General features: G+C 51.4%; 1 protein-coding gene across 1 annotated transcript in view; it reads right to left on the bottom strand.

Moving 5' to 3' along the window:
* Positions 1-20,610, bottom strand: part of ATP2C2 (ATPase secretory pathway Ca2+ transporting 2) — a 60,223-nt gene that overhangs the window by 26,950 nt on the left and 12,663 nt on the right. Inside the window, exons 2-7 of the mRNA XM_026490733.4 lie at positions 16,771-16,881; positions 14,247-14,363; positions 8,515-8,604; positions 7,391-7,426; positions 7,239-7,300; positions 3,766-3,874 (exon numbers count right to left, since the gene is read on the bottom strand). Coding sequence (XP_026346518.1) covers positions 3,766-3,874; positions 7,239-7,300; positions 7,391-7,426; positions 8,515-8,604; positions 14,247-14,363; positions 16,771-16,881 — 525 coding nt within the window. The remainder of the gene's footprint in view (positions 1-3,765; positions 3,875-7,238; positions 7,301-7,390; positions 7,427-8,514; positions 8,605-14,246; positions 14,364-16,770; positions 16,882-20,610) is intronic.

The following is a 20,610-nucleotide window of genomic DNA, read 5'->3' as shown; positions in this document are numbered from 1 at the left end:
TTTGGTGAGTGAATCAGGCAGGGAAGGGAAAGAAGGCAAGGTGGGGGGTTGATGATGCCTGAACTTGGTAATAACACGCTTGGCCAAAGCAACTGAGAGGAGGGCGAGGCAAAGAAAAGACCTCTCTTCTCCCAGTACCCCACCAGCATTAACAGGACAGCAGCCCAGTGTGCTGAGCATAGGCACCAATTCACCCTCTTTGGGGTAAGATTCTTGGGGGCCGGGGTGGAGGGCTGCATAATGGGTACTGTCCCTGGTGCTGAAGCCACGGCAGGATGGAGAGCTGTCCGGGGCCACGAGCAGCACTGAATGGAGGGGACACAGGCAAGAAGACAGGAGCTTTGGTCCACGTGGAGCAGAGCACTTGTGGAAGGTGTGGTTGAACTCAACTGCATCTGGCATCGGTTAAGAAATTTGGATAGTACCTTATAAGTAATGAGGAGCCAGGAAAAGTCTTGAGCAGGGAAGAGAGGTGAGTGAGATGACAAAATCATGTTAGATGTTGGAAGAGGTAGCCAGCTGCATTGGGATGGGAAGCCTACAGTCCAAGAAATACAGCTCGAGCACGACAGAGGAAGGCTGTCGATGAGGGGTGGCAGTGGGCATGGGCAGTGCAGCCAGCCCGGAGGAACAAGAGAACTGGCAGTAAGCGGAACTAAGCAGGCATGTGGAAACAGGCAAAGGTCACTAAGACTCAGAGCTTATTCTGGTCTACAGAACATCCTTCAATTCAGCGTATTTAATCCTGAATATATTTCATTAAATTAAGTTGGGATTGGCAGGAATCTTACAGGTCGAGGCTCAGTCAACACCGAACCTTCCAAACCAAGATATGAGCTTTAACTCTTCCTCGGGTTTATTTGTTCTGTTTTTAAATTCCAACACCTTGATTTCTTTTCCCCACCTAGTGAAACTGGTTTTCATTCTGACCACCAGAACTGTAAGAGAGCACATCTGTGTAGTCTTCCACCACCCCGTATGTGGCCATTTGTTACAGGAGCCCTAGGAGACACATACAGGGAGGAAACCCGGATGGAGAGAAAGGGAGCTGGAAAAAGTCAGAACAGCTGATCGCAGGAAGAGAGCACACAATGTGGGTGGTGACAGACGTGGGCTCTGCAGCCCAAAGACCTGAGCTCAGATCCTCCTCCCCCACTTAGGGCTGCATGACCTCAGGTGGGCTGTTCAGTCTCTCCAGGCTTCTGTGTCCTTGTGCTAAAGTCAGAAAATTGAGTGGTGTTCCCTTAAGGTTGTTGGGAGATGGAAGGAGGCAGTTTCTACCCAGCGGTTAGCACACACCTGACTTTATATATATATGCATTAGTTCTCTCCAGTGGAGAGAAACAGAGGGCGGCAGGGAGTAAGGGGGAGTGTCTGGACCAAGAAGAACAAAGCTGGCTGTGTGCATGTGTGTGTGCACGGGCATGTGTATGTGTAGTTTCTGGTGACCTCCCAGGCACCATGTCAGCCGAGGGGGCGAGTGGAAAACAGTCTAGGCACAGAACCCACACGATACCAGTGGCCACCCAGAGGAGGCTGGGCCTAAAGACAATTGAGGGCTCTGGTCACTTCCTGCTCATGTGCAGACAAGACTCCTCCTGTCCCTCACACCCAGCCAACCTCCCACCTCGGAGACAAAGCATTACTTGGAGCCCTGACAGATGCCATTCAATACCCTTTTCATGCCAGAAGTGGGAGAGGAAAAAGAGTGAGCAGTGACCCTGCTCCACTGGCTGGTTCAAGTCAGCCTTCCCCCAGGCCATGACCTTTCTTAATTATGGGAACACAGAATGTTTTGTGACCCCCACACACAATGCAAAAAGTGCTAGTATTTGGTTGACTTATTTTAAGAACGTTCTTGAACCTACTGTTTCCTGGACTTAAATAGCTTTACAGTATATATAAAGCTCTCCTGAGTCTCAGAATTTAATAGCTGACACAAATACCCCGCTGTGAATAAACAAAGCTACTGACTGTTCAATGGCGTTGTGCAAAACACCAAAAGGGAAATCTGCAGTGTTTGGCCTGTGGCCTGGGGAAGAGGGCATCCTGGGGTGTCAAGAGCAGGTCCGACTGAATTTAACATAAGCAGGGCAGGAAGAAAACGTGTTGAAACAGAGAGTTACCTGGGGGTTGAGAGCTGTTTCAGGGACTGCTGGAGAGCTGGGCAAGGGAGCACAGTGCAGCCACTGCTGATACGCAGTGACCGCTCACGTCACCCCGGGCACGGGGCTGACTGTGTTGTGGGTCTTACTTCCTCAAGGTGGAACCAACGCTATCCCCTTTCATAGATGTGCAAACCAAGGCCCAGAGCAGCCAATCCGTACCCAAAGTCCTACGCTGGGAGATGCAGGGCAGGGATGTGAAACCCAGGGCGGCCCCTGATCTCCAACACGTGCCCGTCGCTCACCTGCGTCGGGCACTGCTCTGAGCACTCTCCGTCTATGACGTCATGTAATGCTTAGTCACCCTACAGGCACGGTCATCCCCCATCTTACAGATGGGGAAACTGGGGCACAGACAGGTTAAGGAACTTGCTCCAGGTCACCCAGCTTGTGAATGACAGGCCCACGGTTCAAACTCAGGCCAATGCCCAGCCCCAGGGCACTAACCACCTCGAGGCACAGCCTCTGGGTAGCACCTGTGTCAGACACATGTCCTCCATGTCGGCTACCCAGCATCTGGAATGCACCCCACAGATGGGGACTCCTCACATCGGGAGGCAGAGCCCACTGCTCTGTGAAGGCGACAACATCAGAACTTCCTTGTGGGTGTGGGCTGGCCCCTGGAGAAGGGCTCCTCTAAGGGGACCCATGTGCCCTAGACTTGGAGTCAGACCCTGAATGCTCGTGCAGGGGTGTGGGGCGTAGAGGACGGTGAGGAACCCATTCTGCTGAGGGCAGGGGAATGGCACGAACCTGAGAGAGAGCTCCCCGCCTGCTCACCCCGGGCCCCCGCCCTGTCGGGAGATCTGAGAGTCAGGGGCAGAGGGCTATGGAAGCCCACATGTCTCTCTTTGCCCTTCCCCACCTGCCCTTCCAGGCCAGCGTTTTCACAGCATGCCAACAATCCTACAGTTACTTCCTGAAAACACATTCTCTGGAAAGAAATAAACCCGGGAGATAACCTGCGCCTAATCCTTTATCACGGAAAGCCTTAACTCTTTAGTATTCTTGGAAGCTTTCATAAAACAGATTACTCCAGCAACAGATCCCTCTGACCTGGACTTAACCTTTTCTCAGGAATCCGGGATTATCTCCGACAGCCTCAGGGATTGTCCTGTGAGCCTGTGATGCCCAGACACCCACAAAGGTCAGGGAAACAGCTTGCCCCCCACCCAATGTCCCCAGACCACACAACTGTAAAAGCTTGGGCTACGAGTGACGTCTTCATGGCTCTGCTTCCCTCCTCGTCATTCAGCAATCTGGTATCTCCTCTTTCTGACATCAGAATAGCTGTTTCCAGAAGCAACTCTTGCCTCATTTCTCAGCCCCAGCCTGGTTTAATTTGCTACTGCAGCCTGCTGTAAACCAGAAACTCATGTCGCCAAATTTGTTAGGGTTTTACTGAAAATGGGAATAAATAATTTATGAAATACAATTTGTGTGTACAATGAGCTTGCTTGCTAACTTCATGCCTTGCGTACGTGCATGTATGTGTGTGAGCACGTGTGTGTGTGTGTGTGTGTGTAAGCGACAGAGAATGCCTGCCTCGGATAAGCTGAGTGTCTGCATATCACACAAACCAGGGTGCGGGACTCCTCACCTCAGTGAGACGGATGTCTGCAGGGATCCGGTCTCCGATTGAGAGAGACACAATGTCTCCGGGAACCAGGTCTCGTGCAAGCAGATGCTGGAGTTTTCCTTCTCTTATGCTGCATTTGAAATGGAAAAAAGTGAAAGCACATTGATCACAACCCATTTTTGCATACTTTAATAAACTTGAGTAAAGAATAGAGAATCACACCTTCTCTTTCAGTTTTGGACAAACCCTTGTGCCTTTATGGTTTTATTATATTTTAAATTCACATACCCTAAAAGACTTGGAAAAATGTGTGGCTTCTGGGAGACCCTGCGCCTCATCTGAAAAATGGGGCTACTAGGACTATTTACCCTGCCTGGAAACAAGGCGGAGCCACATGGCCTCCAGAAGCTTCTGCAGGTGTAGGTCAGCAGCTCTAAAGCTTCCTTAATGGAACCAGTAGCTAGCAGCACTTCTGTCCTCAGAGAAGACAGGACACTGGCAAGGGAGAGCCGTCTCCAGCAATCAGCACAGAAGAGTCTCATCAGAGCCAGGGCAGGGTTGGAGGAGCATTCTGAACGACCAAGAACCCTGGGACCTCCTTTCCTACCGGGCCCTGACCCCTCCTCCCGGCTGTGCCGGGAACAATGCGCGTGCTTCTGTGCACAGACTCCAATGGCAGCCCGCCCCCCGCCACCCTCCCCCCCCCCCGCCCCCGGCGCTGCAGCCCCCGATGGACTCCCGCCCCACCTCTGGCCCTCTTCGATTTGTCCCCTACCTGGTGGCCAAAGAGCTCTTAAAACACAAAAAATCAGGTCACAACTCCGTCCTGCTCCAAATCTCCAGTGGCTTTCGATGACCTTGGACTCAAACCCAGAGGCCCTGCTAAGGCCCCCTTGACCGGGACCTGTCTCCTCCCCCGCTCCTGCTGCTCCCCCCTCAGGCGATCTCTTTCCTGTCTCACGGTCTCTGCCAACCTTGCACGTTGAAGAGGACATTCTCCTCTTCTTTGTTAACAGAATTCTCTCTTGTTCAGATAGCCACCCTTTCCCCCAGAGCTGTCTGTTCTAGGGAGGGGGTCCTGACCAGCTAAGACCATCGGGGTGATCCCACCCCCTCCCACAACTGGCTTAGACCCAGGCACGGTCCATAGTGCTGGGTTTTGAGGCATGAGTGGACATTTGCCGGGGGCTCGAGAGAAAGGTTTCCTCGTTCTGTAGACAGACAGACACACGCACGCACGCACGCACACGACCTCTTCTTCTGTTGGAAGAAGTCTGCCTCTGATGCCTGGAGCTGCGGCAGGGGTCTTGGGAGCACTAGGGGAGCCAGCCAGAGAACAGAGCCGACAAGCTGAGGACGGCAGAGTGACGAAATCAAAGGACCCGGTCCTCGGTGCCTCCTCAAACTAACCAACCACACTGGCCCTCCCACCTCACGTCCCTTGCCAGGAGATGACACGATTTCTCCAGTCTGGGTGGCTGAGCTGTCCCTGCAGCCAAGAGCACCCATCAGACATGCTGTTCCCTCAGCTCTTTCCCCGGCTGGCTCCTTCTAGTCCTCAGGTCTCCTGTGCAACTGTCAGATAGCACAGCCTGCTCGGCAGCTCTTCGGAGCCATTCCCGCTCTTCCACCGCGTGCCATTACATCTCTGGGAGGGTTTTCTGTGCTTCGGGTTTGGGGGGCCATTTTGGCTTTAACGCACCTGCCAAGTCCAAAGGCACCTTGCTCCTTCCCTTTATTATCTGCCTCCCCTGGGGGGAGTGTGAGCGCCCCCTTGCCTTCTGGTTCACCCACATCCCCCTGGCACTCTCTCTCCTGGCACACAGTAGGCGCTCACTAAAGATGCACTCAGTGCCACAGGACGGAGGGAACCAGGAGGGGCCTGCGTGACAGCGGTCTCTTCCGGCTGCTACGACAGGCCTCCGATGCCGAGCCAGAGGCTGCTCGCCTTCAGCGCCCTGCCCGCCTGCCGGCCACCGCCGTCCTTGAACATGAAATCGTCCTTCGGCAGTGACTTCCGGGGACAATAATGCCTACTATTCACCTGAAAGGCCAAGACTTGATATTTAAACTCAGGATCAGATCCTCAAATCAGGTAAATCATTTATGCTTCTCTTTGTTCGTGTGAGGACGTCACACATCCCACATCTGGATTTCTGACCGCCTTGTTCGTCTACTTAGTAAGCCCAGACATTTGTAGTGTCCCCAGGGAACCTTCTAGAATCGACTCACCTTCTCTCACGCTTTCACATCATCCTCTTTTTGTCTCTGTTACTCATTATTCTCTGCCTTGTGTTACACACACACACACGCCCCTCGCTTGCTGGCTCCGTGAGAGGTGGGACTCATTCCACTAGATCTTTCTATCCCCAGCTGTGGGGCGCACCTGTGTCATTTATATCTAAATATACGTGAAGGTTCTTCTCCAAACATCGTCTTTCAGGAAAGAGAGTTACCATATGTTTAAACCCTTCCGAAGCCCTAGGATCGTGAGATACTTTCCTACTGTCTTTTGAGCAACACGTGCATATCTGGGAAAGACATGTGGCCCCCCAGCAGCCTCAGCAGAGCCGGTCGGGGGAGAGGGCGCGTGGAGCTTTTCTGACATCAGTCTGTTTCTACAAGGAGAGTAAGCATGCGGAGTACTGGCTTACTAGACACTAAATGCAGAAAAAGCCGGGCCCCAAACACTTTCTCCCCTGTGTGTGCGGCTCCTCTTCCCGGGAGCGGCCGCCCCAGGCGCTGCTCTAAGCCTCCACCGTCCACGAAGGCAGCCACGAGCCCCCGCTGGCAATTTACGCTGAGGGAGATGAAGCACTCACTCCCCCAGTCACCCCAGCGACACCAAGTCCTCAGTGGTCGTAGTAATGGTGCCACAGTGGACAGTGGGGATTACAGAACATCCCAGAAAGTTCTAGCACACAGCACTGTAGTTTGGTCCTTCCTTTCTCCTTTGTAAACCTTTTTGGGGAGGGCTGTGTGGTAACAGGAGGTGCCGTGGAAATGTCTAGGCAGGAACGAGGCCGGTGGGGCTGCGAGGCGAGGCACGTGACCGGCTGGAGGTCACCCTTGCACCGTCTCGCCCCACAGCCCAGCGGCCTGAAGCCTTGGCCTGTTCCACACCTGCATCGCCAGCTCCTCATCCCCTTTTGGAGAATCTAATGCAACCTCTGAATGCTCTCTGCAGGAAAAATGGGCACAGCTTTGCACACCATACCACCCTCTTCCCAAAGCCATTCCCGCCATGTGTGGCCCCAGCCCAGGCACCCCGATTAGACCCTGATGAGAGACTCAAGGCCCAGAGAGGTGGAATGACATGACCAAGGACACACAGTGATCTGCTGCAGGGCAGATGCCAGGTCTCTCGCCCCCTGGAAAGACATGGTCCTCCTCCATCACGCTGCAAGGGACACAAACTTTGCCAAACTTTTGCCAAACTCACCAGCCCACTGGCTCCTCTGATGAACCAGAAAGTTCCAGGGAAACTGACTTACCAGTTACATTCAGGAGGAACCAGCTTGGTCAGCTCTTCTAGTGATTTCTCGGACCTGTATTCCTGGCAGGTGAACATGGTAATCAAGGGTGGGAAGTCCACACCGTCACATCCGGGTTACCCCAACCAAGACCTCAGGAACTAATTACACACCTGGATGAAGGCGACAGTGACCACGATGAGCACGGCCTAGGGAGCAAATGGGGAGGGTGGAGTCAGCACCCAGCTGTCGGGTGAGTGAGTGATGAGCCACGGAAGGTGGGGTGCAGCACCTCACCTTTCCATATAAATTTCCTTTCTTCTTGCAAAACAAGCACACGTAGATTTATAAAACAGATGAGCACCCCCCCCAAAAAAACAGAACAAAAAAATCATCCCAAATTCTGGCATCCGAAGGTTCACATTTTAGGGTACCCTTCTAGATTTTTCCACAGAGACATAAAACACAGGATCCTATGGTACAGACATATTCTTTTATAAACCGCCTTTTCACACAATATATTGTAAACATCATTCCATATCAGAAGGTATGGACGTAGCTTCGGCCTTTTAAACAGAAGAACAAATACCATTGCTTGGAAGGAGCCTGCTTTTGTATTTTAAAAGAGCACATGACAGATGGAGGGAAGCAGGAATGACGGTCATCAAAAGGTATTCAGTAGGAGCCAGATATAAAAGGTCATATACTGTATGATTCCATTATATAAAACACCCACAGAGGTCGTAGAGACAGAGAGCAGACTGGGGGTTGCCAGGGCCTGGGAGGGGTGGGGAGGGGGAGGGGCCCCCTCTAGGGCAATGAAGTATTTTGGCCCTCGGAAGAGCTGTGGGTTGCACAACGTTGTGAACGCACTAAATGCTACTGGATTGTACACTTTAAAATGGTTAATTTTTTAATCATGTGACTTTCACCTAAATTAAGAAAAAATTCTTTTTAGAAGGGTGCTCAGTGGTTACGTCTGTGGAACGGCTTACAAACCACAGCTCCTTCTACTGCATGCACAGCGGGGTCACGAAGAGGAGTTCACTGCCACGTTGTTCCCAACAGCAAGGAACTAGAAGCCCCCCAGGTATCCGCCAAGGCAGTGATGGCAAAATGACCGAGGACACCTCCATGGGGGGCAGAGAAGGACAGGGGATTTGCTTTCTTTCTGCTGTATTTCCTGTTTTTTTTCCTCTACAGCCACACTCTTTTTCTTTGCATAATAAAACAGGCGAAGACTCTGCAAGGCCCTTGGCCGTGGGGTCTGGGAGCCGGCGCTGCCCCCCACACTCACCACGGCGATACTGACGGCGTCCTCGTACTCCTTCGTGAGGACGCTCACCAGGGCGGAGGCCAGGAGCAGCAGGATCAGGGGGTTCTTAAACTGCAGAGAGAACACAGGGCAGCGGGGTGGTGGGGGTGGGTTCTTTTGTTTTTGCTCAGGGCCGGGCTTCCAGGCCAGCACTACAGGGACCCCAGGGCTCGGGAGGAAGACCGCCCCCTCCAAAGGTTCTCCTCCACCTGAAATCCCACTGTGCAGTTTCACAGACACTGGCTCCCGGGACTCATTCAACATTGTGCCTGTCCAGAGAGCAGCCCTGGCCCTGCATTGGAGTTCTTGGTCTCACCCTGCCACGTCTCCATGACACTCCAGGTCAGGACCCAGCCCCTCTGGTGGCTTGCCAGCTCTGGTCCAGTGTGGCCAAGGGGTCCCCTTTGCTACGCCAGCTCCCAATGCCATGTATTCCAATCACACCAACCTGTTCCCATAACTGCCTCTTGGGGCTCCGATGATGTCCTTCCTGTGAATGGGTGCCACAGAAACTTCCCAAAAGGATTTTTACCTTATTGCTTTATGTATCTACTCCCACATTTCACACATCTATTACATGGTATAGTAGCTCATGTTACAGACGAATGAAAGGAAACGTAACGCGAACACACAAAAGCAGGAAGAGGGAGAGTGGGCCAAAGATCAGGATCAAAGTAAGAATTAAATTATCGATATGCAAGTCCTATTTTCAGGGTTTCACATGGGGCTGCACACTTGGCCTTGAGCTTCCCAGCAGCCAAGGCAGAAAGAGAAACATGATCAGATGTGTGATTCATGCTACTCACGAACAGAAGCACGTCAATATCATGCCAGTGTGGTGCATGAAGGGATTTAACGCCCCTTACTCCCCACCCCAGACTTGCTGTGCTTCATCTCCTCTGAAAGAGGGACAGGACACTTTGTGGTCAGCTCACCAGCAGCCCCGAGTCAGCCACGGCATCTGTTTTGAATCGTCAAGACTGAGCAACCTGAAGACATTCCACTTTCTTAGCTACGATTTTTCTATGATTGTATCAAGATCTTGAAATGTGCATCAACGTTTCTGAGAAGGACCTTATTCAATCAGCTACAGGCTTCTCCTGAAGGGTGAAGACTTCTATATACGAGTAAACTGTCAGTTAAGTTTGTGGGCTTCGTAAACCACTCCGTGGGCATGAAGTTACAGATTAGAAAAAGGCCTTAGATTAAAACAGTTTAAGGGACACGTCACCCAAAAGCAAAGGGTAGGATCTGTTCACACTCTACTTGGAACAAATCAACTGTAAAGAGGCATCTCTGAGGCATGTGGGGAACACGGACTGTGGACCCGCCACCTGAAGTGGACCAGGCCAATGAAGTGATAACGTACTAGCGGGACAAGAGCATTGCTGCTATGGTTTTAAAAAAAAAAAAAGCAAGAAAAAGGAAATGTCCTCTGATGATAGAGATACATAACAAAGGACAGACGGCAAAAGGATTCCGTATCCAGAATTTGTTTTAAAATGCTGCAGAGAAAAAGGGAGGGATAAAAGTGGGCCATATGAATGGGTAATTATTGAAGGCAGATAATGGGTATGTGGGGGTCATTATATCGTTCTCTCTACTTAGGCATAGTTCTGAAATTTTCCCTAATGAAAGACTGAAAGAAAGGTTTTGGCCAGTGACGTTCTCACAGCATCTGACAGCGCTGGATGTGGGCGGGTCTGGGGGAGCTGGCAGAGGGAGGGGTGCACTCGGCACTGCCTGGCAGAGCTCCCGGCCAAGGCCACACACTCGCCGGTGGAGGCGGACACACCCTTTCCCCAGAAATCCAGGGAGGCTGAAGCGCAAGAGCAGAGGGAACATGAGCTCGGGAAAGCCCAGCGGACGGTGCATTACGTCAGGGCTGCTGCGATGAATGACCGCAGCCTGGGGCTTGAAACAACGTAGGCGGCGTCCCTCTCACTCCCAGAGGCCAGAACTCCACATGAAGGTGTGGGTAGGGCCGAAGTCTCTCTGGAGGTTCTGGGAGAGAATCCTTCCTGCCTCTTCCAGCCTCTGGGGGTGGCCAGCCGTCCGTGGTGTTCTTGGCTTGTAGACACAGCCCTCCAGTCTCTGTTCTGTGGTCACATGGCCTTCTCTTGCCTGTGGGTGTCTCCATGTATCTCCCCTCTTCTTATCAACGACACCAGGCATTGGATTTAGGGCCACCCCAACCCAGTAGGACCTCATCTGAACTAGTCACATCTGCAAAGACCTTATTTCCAAATAAGGTGCTATTCTGAGGCTCCAGGTAGATGTGAGTTTGAGGGGGACACTATTCAACCTAGTACAGAGAGGAATGCCTCAGTCCAGGAGAGCTTCGAGTAAGATGTCATTTCAGCCCTGAGCCCATCACAGGCTTGCCATCCGGTTGGATAGAAGTGAGGTGAGAGACGTGCAAACAGGGGCCGAACACCCAGCACACATCAGCACCCAAATTCTCCAGGCCACCTTCTGAAGCTCAGTTAGCCTTACAGGAGCCTGGCCTCTCCTGCCTCAGGGCCTTTGCAGTCCCCCCCTCCTGCACATCCTTCCTCCAGACCCTTACATGGCTCCCTTCTTCACTTCTTTCAGGTCTCTGCTCAAAGATCAGCCCCTCCGGGCACCAGTCAAACGGCTCCGCTGTGATCACTTTCTAGCACCTGTCCTGTCTCATTTCCCCCCACCACCACTCACTGGCTGATGTATTATGTATGCAGCTGTCTGTCCGTCTTCCCAAAAGCAGAAAGTTGGTCTGGCTGCTGTTCTATGCGCAGTGCCTAGCCCATAGCCAGGAACATAAAAAGCATTTACCTAGAATGAATGAGTGAATGAAGCAGCGAGCACCCATTTTTAGGTGAGGAAACTCGAGGCTTGGTGGTGTGGGAACTCCTGCTCAAGGTCACATAGCAGAGCAGAGATCAGCACTAGGTCCGTCCTCCCTCAGGTGCAAGTCTTCCTGTCCAGGTCACTTCCATAATGCCACCTGGCTCCCTGCCCTCCCCTCCCCTCAGACTACACCCACCTGGGACTTTGGGAGCAGCGGGACTATCTCTGGACAACAGGTCCCTCCAGCCATGGGCTCAGGGCTAGCGCAGGGGTGTGCAGTTCTGGCTGGGGCCACTGAGTGCTGGGACCAGGTGCTGGTCTCTAGCCAGACCTGGACCAGGTGCCACTTTGAACCCCAATTCTGATCCCACGGGCTCAGCCCTCTCCTGAGCTGGACCTGGGCAGTTCTTCAACACTGACATCACCAGTCCCCTTCCTTCCCCACCTTCACACCATCCCCAGCCCCTGCCCAGTCTCATCCAACACAAACGAGTCACCGTGAGTCCCAGCAAACAGGTGCCCGACCCAAGGCGAAGGTCCTACCACATGTGCTGCTCTGGCCGAGGATGGCTGGACTCTTCCTGGCTCGGGGCCCTTTGAAGCACACACATAAAGGGAGACAGGCAGAAAGCGGGTCTGCCGAAGCCTTCCTGGGTGGGGGATGGGCAATACACTGGATCCACAGTAACAATAAAGCCAACCGACATTTATGCACCTCCCACGTGCCCTGCTCTGTGCTAAAGGCTTCAGCGGCACCATTGCTTAGCCTCTTCCTAACCCGACCACACAGGTACTGTTCGGTATCCCTGCTGGAAAAATGAGGGACCTGAGACTCTGAAAGAAACTGAACTGTCCCAAGGATTCTTGTAGGTTAGCCTGATCCAAAAACCTGTGCTCTTAACCGCTATGCTTCAATTAGGGCCAACTGGTAGACATGGCATGGGGGGCACAACGTGTATTAAGTCCTTAACATGCGCTAAGTTGTGCTCGTCTCTTGTAACACTCAGAACGGTAGGTATTTATTAGACCCATTTTCTAGACAGGGACAACTGGGGCTCAGGGAGGTTCAATAACTTCCTCAAAGTCACAAGGCTAGAAACTGGGATTTGAACCCTGGTGGCCTGATTCGAATCTACCTCTGCCTTATGATTCTGGGGCAACAGGTCTTGGGTCAAGCTCAGGTAGGATTCCTAATGGTGATTCTCTTGAGACAGAGAAGTAGGGCTGCCTTGTGGGGAGCTCCCTGTCACTGGAGGACGTGGGCAGGATAATCCTAACATCTGGCACAGAGCAAGCGCTCAACCAACGTAAAGAATTCATAGGTGTGCACAGACAATTTTCCATACTCGTTGAGGATGGAAAAACACGGCCATCGGGAGCAGCCTTCCAATCCTGCGAAGATGCCCACAGACGCACCCCTGAACTGACAAGGCTAAGATGAATAAGCAGGTTCCCTGCTCTAAGAAACTGAAGAGATCTTATTTCTGGAAAGGCCCGGGCTGGAGTCTGTAGGAGTTTTAACAGGGTAAGAGGCAGAAAGGAGGATGGCTGCAGAAACGGGAGAGCGGACCTGGCAGAAGAGGCTGCCAGAGCAGGGCTGACCGAGGCCCAAGGGCAGAAGGGAGACTGTCCATCCCCACCGCCTGGGTCAGCTTGCTTCCCTGAACTGCAGCTTCCAGGAGCCGCCGCAGCTGCCTTCCAACCCTGGGGTTCCGGGAAGCTTTTGGGCTGGCTGGAGCCACCTGTGCACCCAGAAGCTGATTTTGGTGCCAAATGCGTCAAGGAATCATAGCCCCTGCGTGCAGAGACCTGACCAATGAGTGGCGTGGGGACTAGAGTAGAGGAGATCTTGAGGATGCTGCAAGGAGGGCTGTGATTGGTCCCTCACCAACCAATCATGAAGCTTTAAACGCTGAGCCAATAGGAAGGCAGCTGAAGCCTGGGGGCAGCCCAGGAACCACAGACTGGAGGGACAAGAGTCAGGGATGCGAGGGAGTTCAGGAGACCAGGAGGGGAAACCGAGGCAGTCTGAATGCCCTCGGGTATCTGGGGTAGTCAACCTGCTAACTGAGGTTTCTGAACAGATACTGGGTAGGTGGTGGGTGTGCTAACTTCTAGACCACAACTTGCAGCCATGTATATTTCACCTTTTTCTTTCCTCCTCCCAGTGGCTTCTAGGCATCCGACTTGTGTGCAAGCCATTCGGCACAGTGCCAGCACCGAGAGCAGAGGCGAGGAAGGGCAGGAGCTCTGCAGCCAGCTGGCTGGCCTTACCCCCTAGCATGCCACTTACTGCCGTCGGACATCGGGCTCCAGATGCCAGACTATAGGACAGCCAGTTAACTTTGCATTTCAGACAAACAAGGGACATTTTTTGGTTATAATTATATTCCATGCAACATTTGGGACATACTTATACTAAAACAACAACAACAACAACAACAAAAACCGTACTTATCTGAAATTCAAATTTAACAAGGCATTCTGTATCTTTATTTGCTAAACCTACCAACCCTACACAGCCTGGGGGAAATATTTCAACTTCTCTGTTCATCCTCCTCATCTCAAAATGAAGATTAAGAGGAAGATGAAGTGAGTTAATGCTTACTTATTTACTCACTCAGCATGGTGCCCAGCATTTGAAAACCCCCCAATGAAGGAAACAACTATTACTCAAGCTCATGGCTGCCCGGGTACTTACTGATCTACTCATGGCCACCCCTCCTGCTGGCTAAAACCAGCCTGAATGAGCAGGGAGCCTTCTTTATCTTTGTACCCCTGCACACCAAGACTGGTCCAAGGACACCCCCAATCAGTATTTAAAGAATGAATGATTATCCCGCCCTCTCCGGTTTGCACGGGTTCATGCAAGGGATGACACCTACCTGATCGAGATACTTCTTCCACACCGGTTCGGTGTGATCAGCGACAAACTCATTCCAGCCGTGGACCTGCCTCCGTTGCGACACGGAGAACTCGGACAGCCCATTTTGTAAGTCCACCTGGAAGGACACAGTTAAGCACAGGCTCACTGATGGGCCCTAAAGGACCAGGGAGCCCACCTCACAGAACTCCCACTTCGGAAGCCAGCCACTTCGAACACGGACCAGGAAATCGGGCTGTCCACAAAGGAGAAGGAACTTGTTCAAAGACCCCGAGCAAATAGGAACAGAGAGAGAAGGAACACCCACAGTCCAGTTCTTTCTCAACTAGACTGCACTTCTGCCCCCCAGCAGAAAAGACCACCTTGAGCCTAGATTTCAAGAAGTGGGGTTGTAGTAGGAAATTCCAGAAACATAGAAATGCTTATATCTTCTTCTTTAAAAAAAAAAAAATAGGCCTAGGGAACCCGAAATGGTACAGCCGCTATACATCACAGTATAGGGATTCCTCAAAAAATTAAAAATAGAATCCCCACATGATGCAGGAGTTACCCTTCTGGGCGTATAGATACCAAAAGAAGTGGGTCTTGACGGGATGTATGTGTACCCATGTTCACAGCAGCGCTATTCTTTTTTTTCCCCAAAGATTTTTATCTGTTTATTTATTTGAGAGAGAGAGAGAGGGAGGATGTGAGTTGGGGGGGTCAAAGGGGGAGGGAAAAGAGGGGGAAAGAATCTCAAGCAGACTGCCTGCTGAGCGTGGAGTCCAACGACGCAGGGCTCCATCCCATGACCCTGAGACCATGACCTGAACTGAAACCAAGAGTCGAGTCAGAGGCTTCACCTACTGAGCCACCCAGGTGCCCGTAGTAGCTTTACTCTCCATAGCCAAGCGGTGGGAGCAGCTCAGGTGCTGTCGGTGGCTGGTACACCAGTCCGGAGAAGGCGGGCTCTACGATCCCACTTACCTGAGGCGGCTTCAGTAGTCAGATTCCCGGAGGTGAAGAGGAGGAGGTGGGTGCCAGGGGCTGCGTAGCGTGCAGTGGGGAGTTACTGTCTCATGGGGACGGAGCCTCCGTTGTACGAGATGCAAAGAGTTCTGGAGGCTGGTTGCACCAAATGGGCTCAATACTCCTGAACTGTACCCTCAACAATGGCTAAGATGGCAAATTTCATGTTGTACATTTTACCATAATTAAAAATTAAAAAACACAATAGGAAAAAGGCCCCTCCTTAGAAACTATTAGAAATTATTGTATCGTACGTACATCGTGCCAGATACAATTTCAAGCCCTTTACACAAACTAATATTAAATCGATAATTATGTAAGCCAACCTTGTTATTCTGCCTGCAGCAAAGGTATCCTCGTTTTTAAAAAGTCAGCAACAAGAAGGCTGTACGGGGTGAAAGAGGTGACAGGGAAAGCTGAACTGATTTCTAGATTCATTTCAAAAGAGAAAGAAAACCAAGCTCATTTGCTGGACAGGGAAGACATCTAGGACAGGCAGGGCTATTTCCTTCCCTTAATACTAACAAGAAGGACTTGAATTTAAACAGATGTTTGAATTATTCTCAAGAAAAGGTTGGCATGATGGGGCACCTGGCTGGCTCAGTCAGTTAAGGGTCTGACTCTTGGTTTCAGCTCAGGTCATGATCTCAGGGTCATGAGATTGAGCCCTGCATTGGACTCTGTGCTGAGTGTGGAGCCTGCTTGGGACTCTCTCTCTCCCTCTGCCCCCCCCCCCTCTCTAGAAAGAAAAAGAAAGAAAGAAAGAAAGAAAGAAAGAAAGAAAGAAAGAAAGAAAGAGAGAGAGAAAGAAAGAAAGAAAGAAAAGGCTGGCATGAAACTGATTTCCAACTGTCTTGAGATTGTGGCATACGGATTTTTACTTGCTTTCCCAAAGTGTGGTGGGTTATGAGTACATGTACACACACACGCACATATCACTGTGTTGGCACAGTTTTCCAAGTAAATTAAAAACAGACGGCAAGCAACGTTCTTTAGCCTCAAAGAAGAGCTTCATTGAAGGAAGGTTTTGCTTGGTGGTGGTGGTGGTGGTGGTGGTGGTGTGTGTATGTGTGTGTGTGTGTGTGTGTTGTCTTGCACTGGCCAGGAAGTCAAATTCACTTGAGAAACATGTAAGGATTTGGTTTCAGTAATTGCAAACACCTCGGATTATAAAAGAGGAAGTGTGTGAACAGGGGGTGATTAAAAGTTTGAACTTTCAGGCCAGACCACGTGGATTCAGGTCTCACTCCGCTCCTTTGGAACCGCATGGGTTCCCCTGTTCTCTGAAACAGAAATAAGCACACAGAGATTCGGGAGGGTGCCTGTCCTCTGGCAAGGGCCCCATGAGTGTTGGTTCCATTGACAACAATGATGCTGACAGTCCATGTGGGATATCAGAACAGTTCAACGTCAGCAGCATTTTCTAGCAATGATGATAAAACTGTCTAATTTGTGTTGCTTTCTTCTGAAGCTAAAAGCCTTACCACACTGGCATCAAAGGCAAATTCAATTCTTACATAAAATGCTTTGGCCAAATCCTCTTTGTGGCATTTGCTTGCCTCCTTGGGTGACAGAGCTACAACTGTTTTCTCTTTCTCGATGGCTTTCAATTCACACTGTCCACCGATCTGTGAAAGAAGCAGGATTGAAGTTAAGTGAATTGCAATTTTGTACTGATATGCTGTTTTCAAAGTATAACAGACACAGAGAAAATGCACATATCTTAAGCGTACAGCTCAAATTCCCACAAACTGACCCATATAGCCAGGCTCCAAATCATGAAACAGACATTACCAGCCCCTAGAAGCAACTCATGCTCCCCTCCTACCAGAGGAAGGGTGATGGCTGTCATGGTCTCTCTGTCACCATAGGTGAGTTTGGCCAGGTTTGAACTTTATATATAAAAAGTAACCTGCAATGGCTACTCTCCCATGTCTGCTTCCTTCCACTCAGAGGTGTTAGTGAGATTCATGTATGAGTTGCATGCAGGGATGGTTGCTAATTTTCATGGCTGTTTAGTATTCCATGGACTGAGTCTATCACAATTTATTCATCTGTTCTACTCTTGATGGACCTTTGGGTTGTTTCCAGTTGTTGCTTATTACTGATGCATCTATTTTGAAGCAAACTTATTTAACAGAATAGGAACGCACCAAGCTGACAGAGCAGGGCAATAACGAACAGTTAGAATCCTGATTCCTGAACTTCTGGGATCTCAGTCAAATATGTGGTACATTGTAGAGGAAGCTCCCCGATCATGATAGCTGATATCACAGCCCGTTCTGTGTGTCACTTGCAATAACCCAAGGGAAGGGGGGGGAACCCAGCTGAATTCTGGGTATCTGGCAGGCCTGGGAAGCAGCCATATGAAATACCTGAAGGGCACAGGAAGACATGATAGCACAGGAGATCTCAATCAGGAAAATGCTAAGTATTTTTGCAAAGTGATTCCTAGTATTCCGATCCCTCAGGACATGATAATCATCTTTTCCTTTTCCAGCAGGTTCTCAGGCACTGGGAAGGAGGAAGGGGAGTGAGGCAGTGGCCAACTTCTTCCTTCAGCTAGAATAGAGATGGCAAATTCCCCCTTTTCCTTCTTGCCAGCCACCCCCCACCCCGTCCCCAACAGGGTCTCCCAAATGCCTTGTTGCTTAGAAACGCTCTGCCAACCACATCCACTTCCTGGGATTGTTCTCGCTTGTGCCATGACCAGGAAGCATAGCCGTGATTACATTCAATAGGCACCCCCAATTTTCACGAGCTCTCCGTAAATCAGCGTTTAAGAGAAATGTGCATCACAAAATGAGACAGATTTTTTTTTTTTTTTCTGTTCACAAGCTCTGGTTCCATCACCCCAATGCAGACACTCCATTCTTGTTCACACCACACATGGACTTAGTCTTGCCCGGCTGGCTGGCTGTTCCTGGTCTTGCTGTTTCTTTCTGGCTGGGACCACACCCAATTCATTTTTTATATAGCATCTGAATGACCCAGAAAATCGTAAACCCAGTCCCCCTGCCCCGCCAGCACCCCACACACATGCATCATGCTTGAAACACTGGATAGATTCTAGTTGCTGTCAGGATAAAACCCACGGTTTTCCATACGGCTGCAGCAGACCCCACCTCATGCCCCCCACCCCAGCTAAAACTAACTCTTAGACCCAGGAAACACAATGCTGCCAGTTGGAGGAGTCCTGTGTCTTCCAGGAATAGGTCACTCCAGGGCTCCTGCGGGGGTCCTGGTGGCACATTCATGGCCACGACACTGTGCTTTAAATCAGGGGTTCTCAACCAGGGGCAACTTTGCCCCCAAGAGACTCTGGCAAGAGACCTGTTTGGTCATTACTGGGGACAGGGGTGCTACTGGTATCTGGTGGGTAGAGGCCAGACATGCTGCCAAGCATTCTACATGCATCGGGCATGCAAGGAATGGTATGGCACAAAACCTCAGTAGTGCAGAGGGTGAGAAACCCTGTGGCAGACAAGGAAGGGTCATTCTGTCTTGATGTCTTCCCAGGCCAGATCGGTCAGCCCACTCTCCCCTCTCAGCATCCTGACCTCACCCTGATGGCACCTATACAAGTGCCAGCAAGAGATTATCACTGAAATGCCTCTATCCGTGGACAGTGCAGCCACTCTGCAGGGTGGGGACCAGTGCCTGGGACTCGGGGAGTGTTCCACAAGCATTTCTCAGTCAGACTGCAGGACGCCAGTCGAAAGGCATGTGCCCTCAGCTCCACTGAATGGACGACTAGATGCATGCTGTCAGCCACAAGCCTCAGCTTACCCTCACCATCGTGCTGCCCAGGACACAGCCCAGCTCCACTTCCTAGCATGTCACCTCAGGCAAGTGACAACCTCTCTGATCACAATTTCCGCATGTGCACAAAGGCGACGATGATGCTTCCCTCATCGTGCTTTTGTAGAATCAGGCAAGCACGCGTGCGTGATGGGCTTGATGCAGCCAGACCCGACTCCTTTCTGGGCTACGCATCGGAGACGTAGGCTCTCACTTCTCTCATTCACCACAGTGGAGCTTAGGAAGGAGTTGTCTACACTCGCCATCGCTACCTTCTGGCCTCCCATCTCCTTCCCCACCCACTTCCACCAGCCCCCTCCTGGTTCCGGCGCTGTTGGGGCTTGGCTAGGACTTTTTTTTTTTTTTTTAAGATTTTATTTATTTATTCAACAGAGATAGAGACAGCCAGCGAGAGAGGGAACACAAGCAGGGGGAATGGGAGAGGAAGAAGCAGGCTCATAGTGGAGGAGCCTGATGTGGGGCTCGATCCCGGAACGCCGGGATCACGCCCTGAGCCGAAGGCAGACGCTTAACCGCTGTGCCACCCAGGCGCCCCTGGCTAGGACTTGAACACCATCCATCAGGGCTCACTCTGTCTCGCTGCGGGGCTGTCAGTTTTGGAGAGTGGAGCCTGTGGATCCAGGGCTGAGCGCGTGCCCCCCGAGCCCCACCTGCGTGCGGGGGACCCTTGCCTGGGACGCTCACACGTGGCCAGCTCATTCCCTCCGAACACACACTCGTATGCATCCATCCGGTGAGAATCCCAGCGCATCCCACTGCCATTAGAGTGGCTCATCCTGACTGAGGTCAGGCGCTCTCTCTGGGGCGCCCCCGGTCCTCGCTTCCCATAAACCTGATGGGGGGGGAGGCACCTCTTCCTTCTCCTTTATTCTCTCTTTTTAAATTAAGATGAAATTCACGTAACATGAAATTAACCATCCGTGGTTAGAACAATTCTGTGGCATTTAGTATATTTCCAATGTTACGCAGCCACCACATCCATCTGGTTCCAAGACTTTCTCATTCCCGCAAAAGGAGAGCTGGGGTGCACCATCAGTCACTCCCCTCTGCCTCCCCCAGCCCCTCGCTGCTGCCACCCATCTGCTCTCTGTCCCCAGGGATTTACCTATTCTGCATATTTCATGTAGATAGAATCACACAATATGTGATCTTCTGTGCCCCGTGGGTGATCTCCAAAGTGTTGTTTGCCCACGGCAAACAGACCCACGCGGGCCTGCCAGGGCTGGTGACAATGTGGGGCCTCCCCAAGCCCTAAGGAAATGGTCTGGAACCTAATGACTTAGAGTGTTCTTAGGGTGTTTTCTCTAAGCAAAGATGGTTCAGAGCTGACATTTAACCTAGCAGTGGCTTCCAGAGGAGCCACCAAGAGCAAATATGACATCTGCTGAAAGATGAGTTGGCTGACAGAGTGAGCTGGGAGCTCACTGCAGGACAGGTGCACACGTGGCACCTTGCAGGGCAGCCAGCCTCCCCTGAGCCAGAAGCCAGGCTTTCTCTGCCTTCCCGTCCAGCTCGGGGGATTCAGTTCACTGCAA

Source organism: Ursus arctos, unplaced genomic scaffold (genome assembly GCF_023065955.2).
Source record: "Ursus arctos isolate Adak ecotype North America unplaced genomic scaffold, UrsArc2.0 scaffold_19, whole genome shotgun sequence".
Classification (NCBI taxonomy): Eukaryota; Metazoa; Chordata; class Mammalia; order Carnivora; family Ursidae; genus Ursus; species Ursus arctos.
Note: the sequence above shows the minus strand (reverse complement) of the source record. Positions and strands in the feature narration are given on the sequence as shown.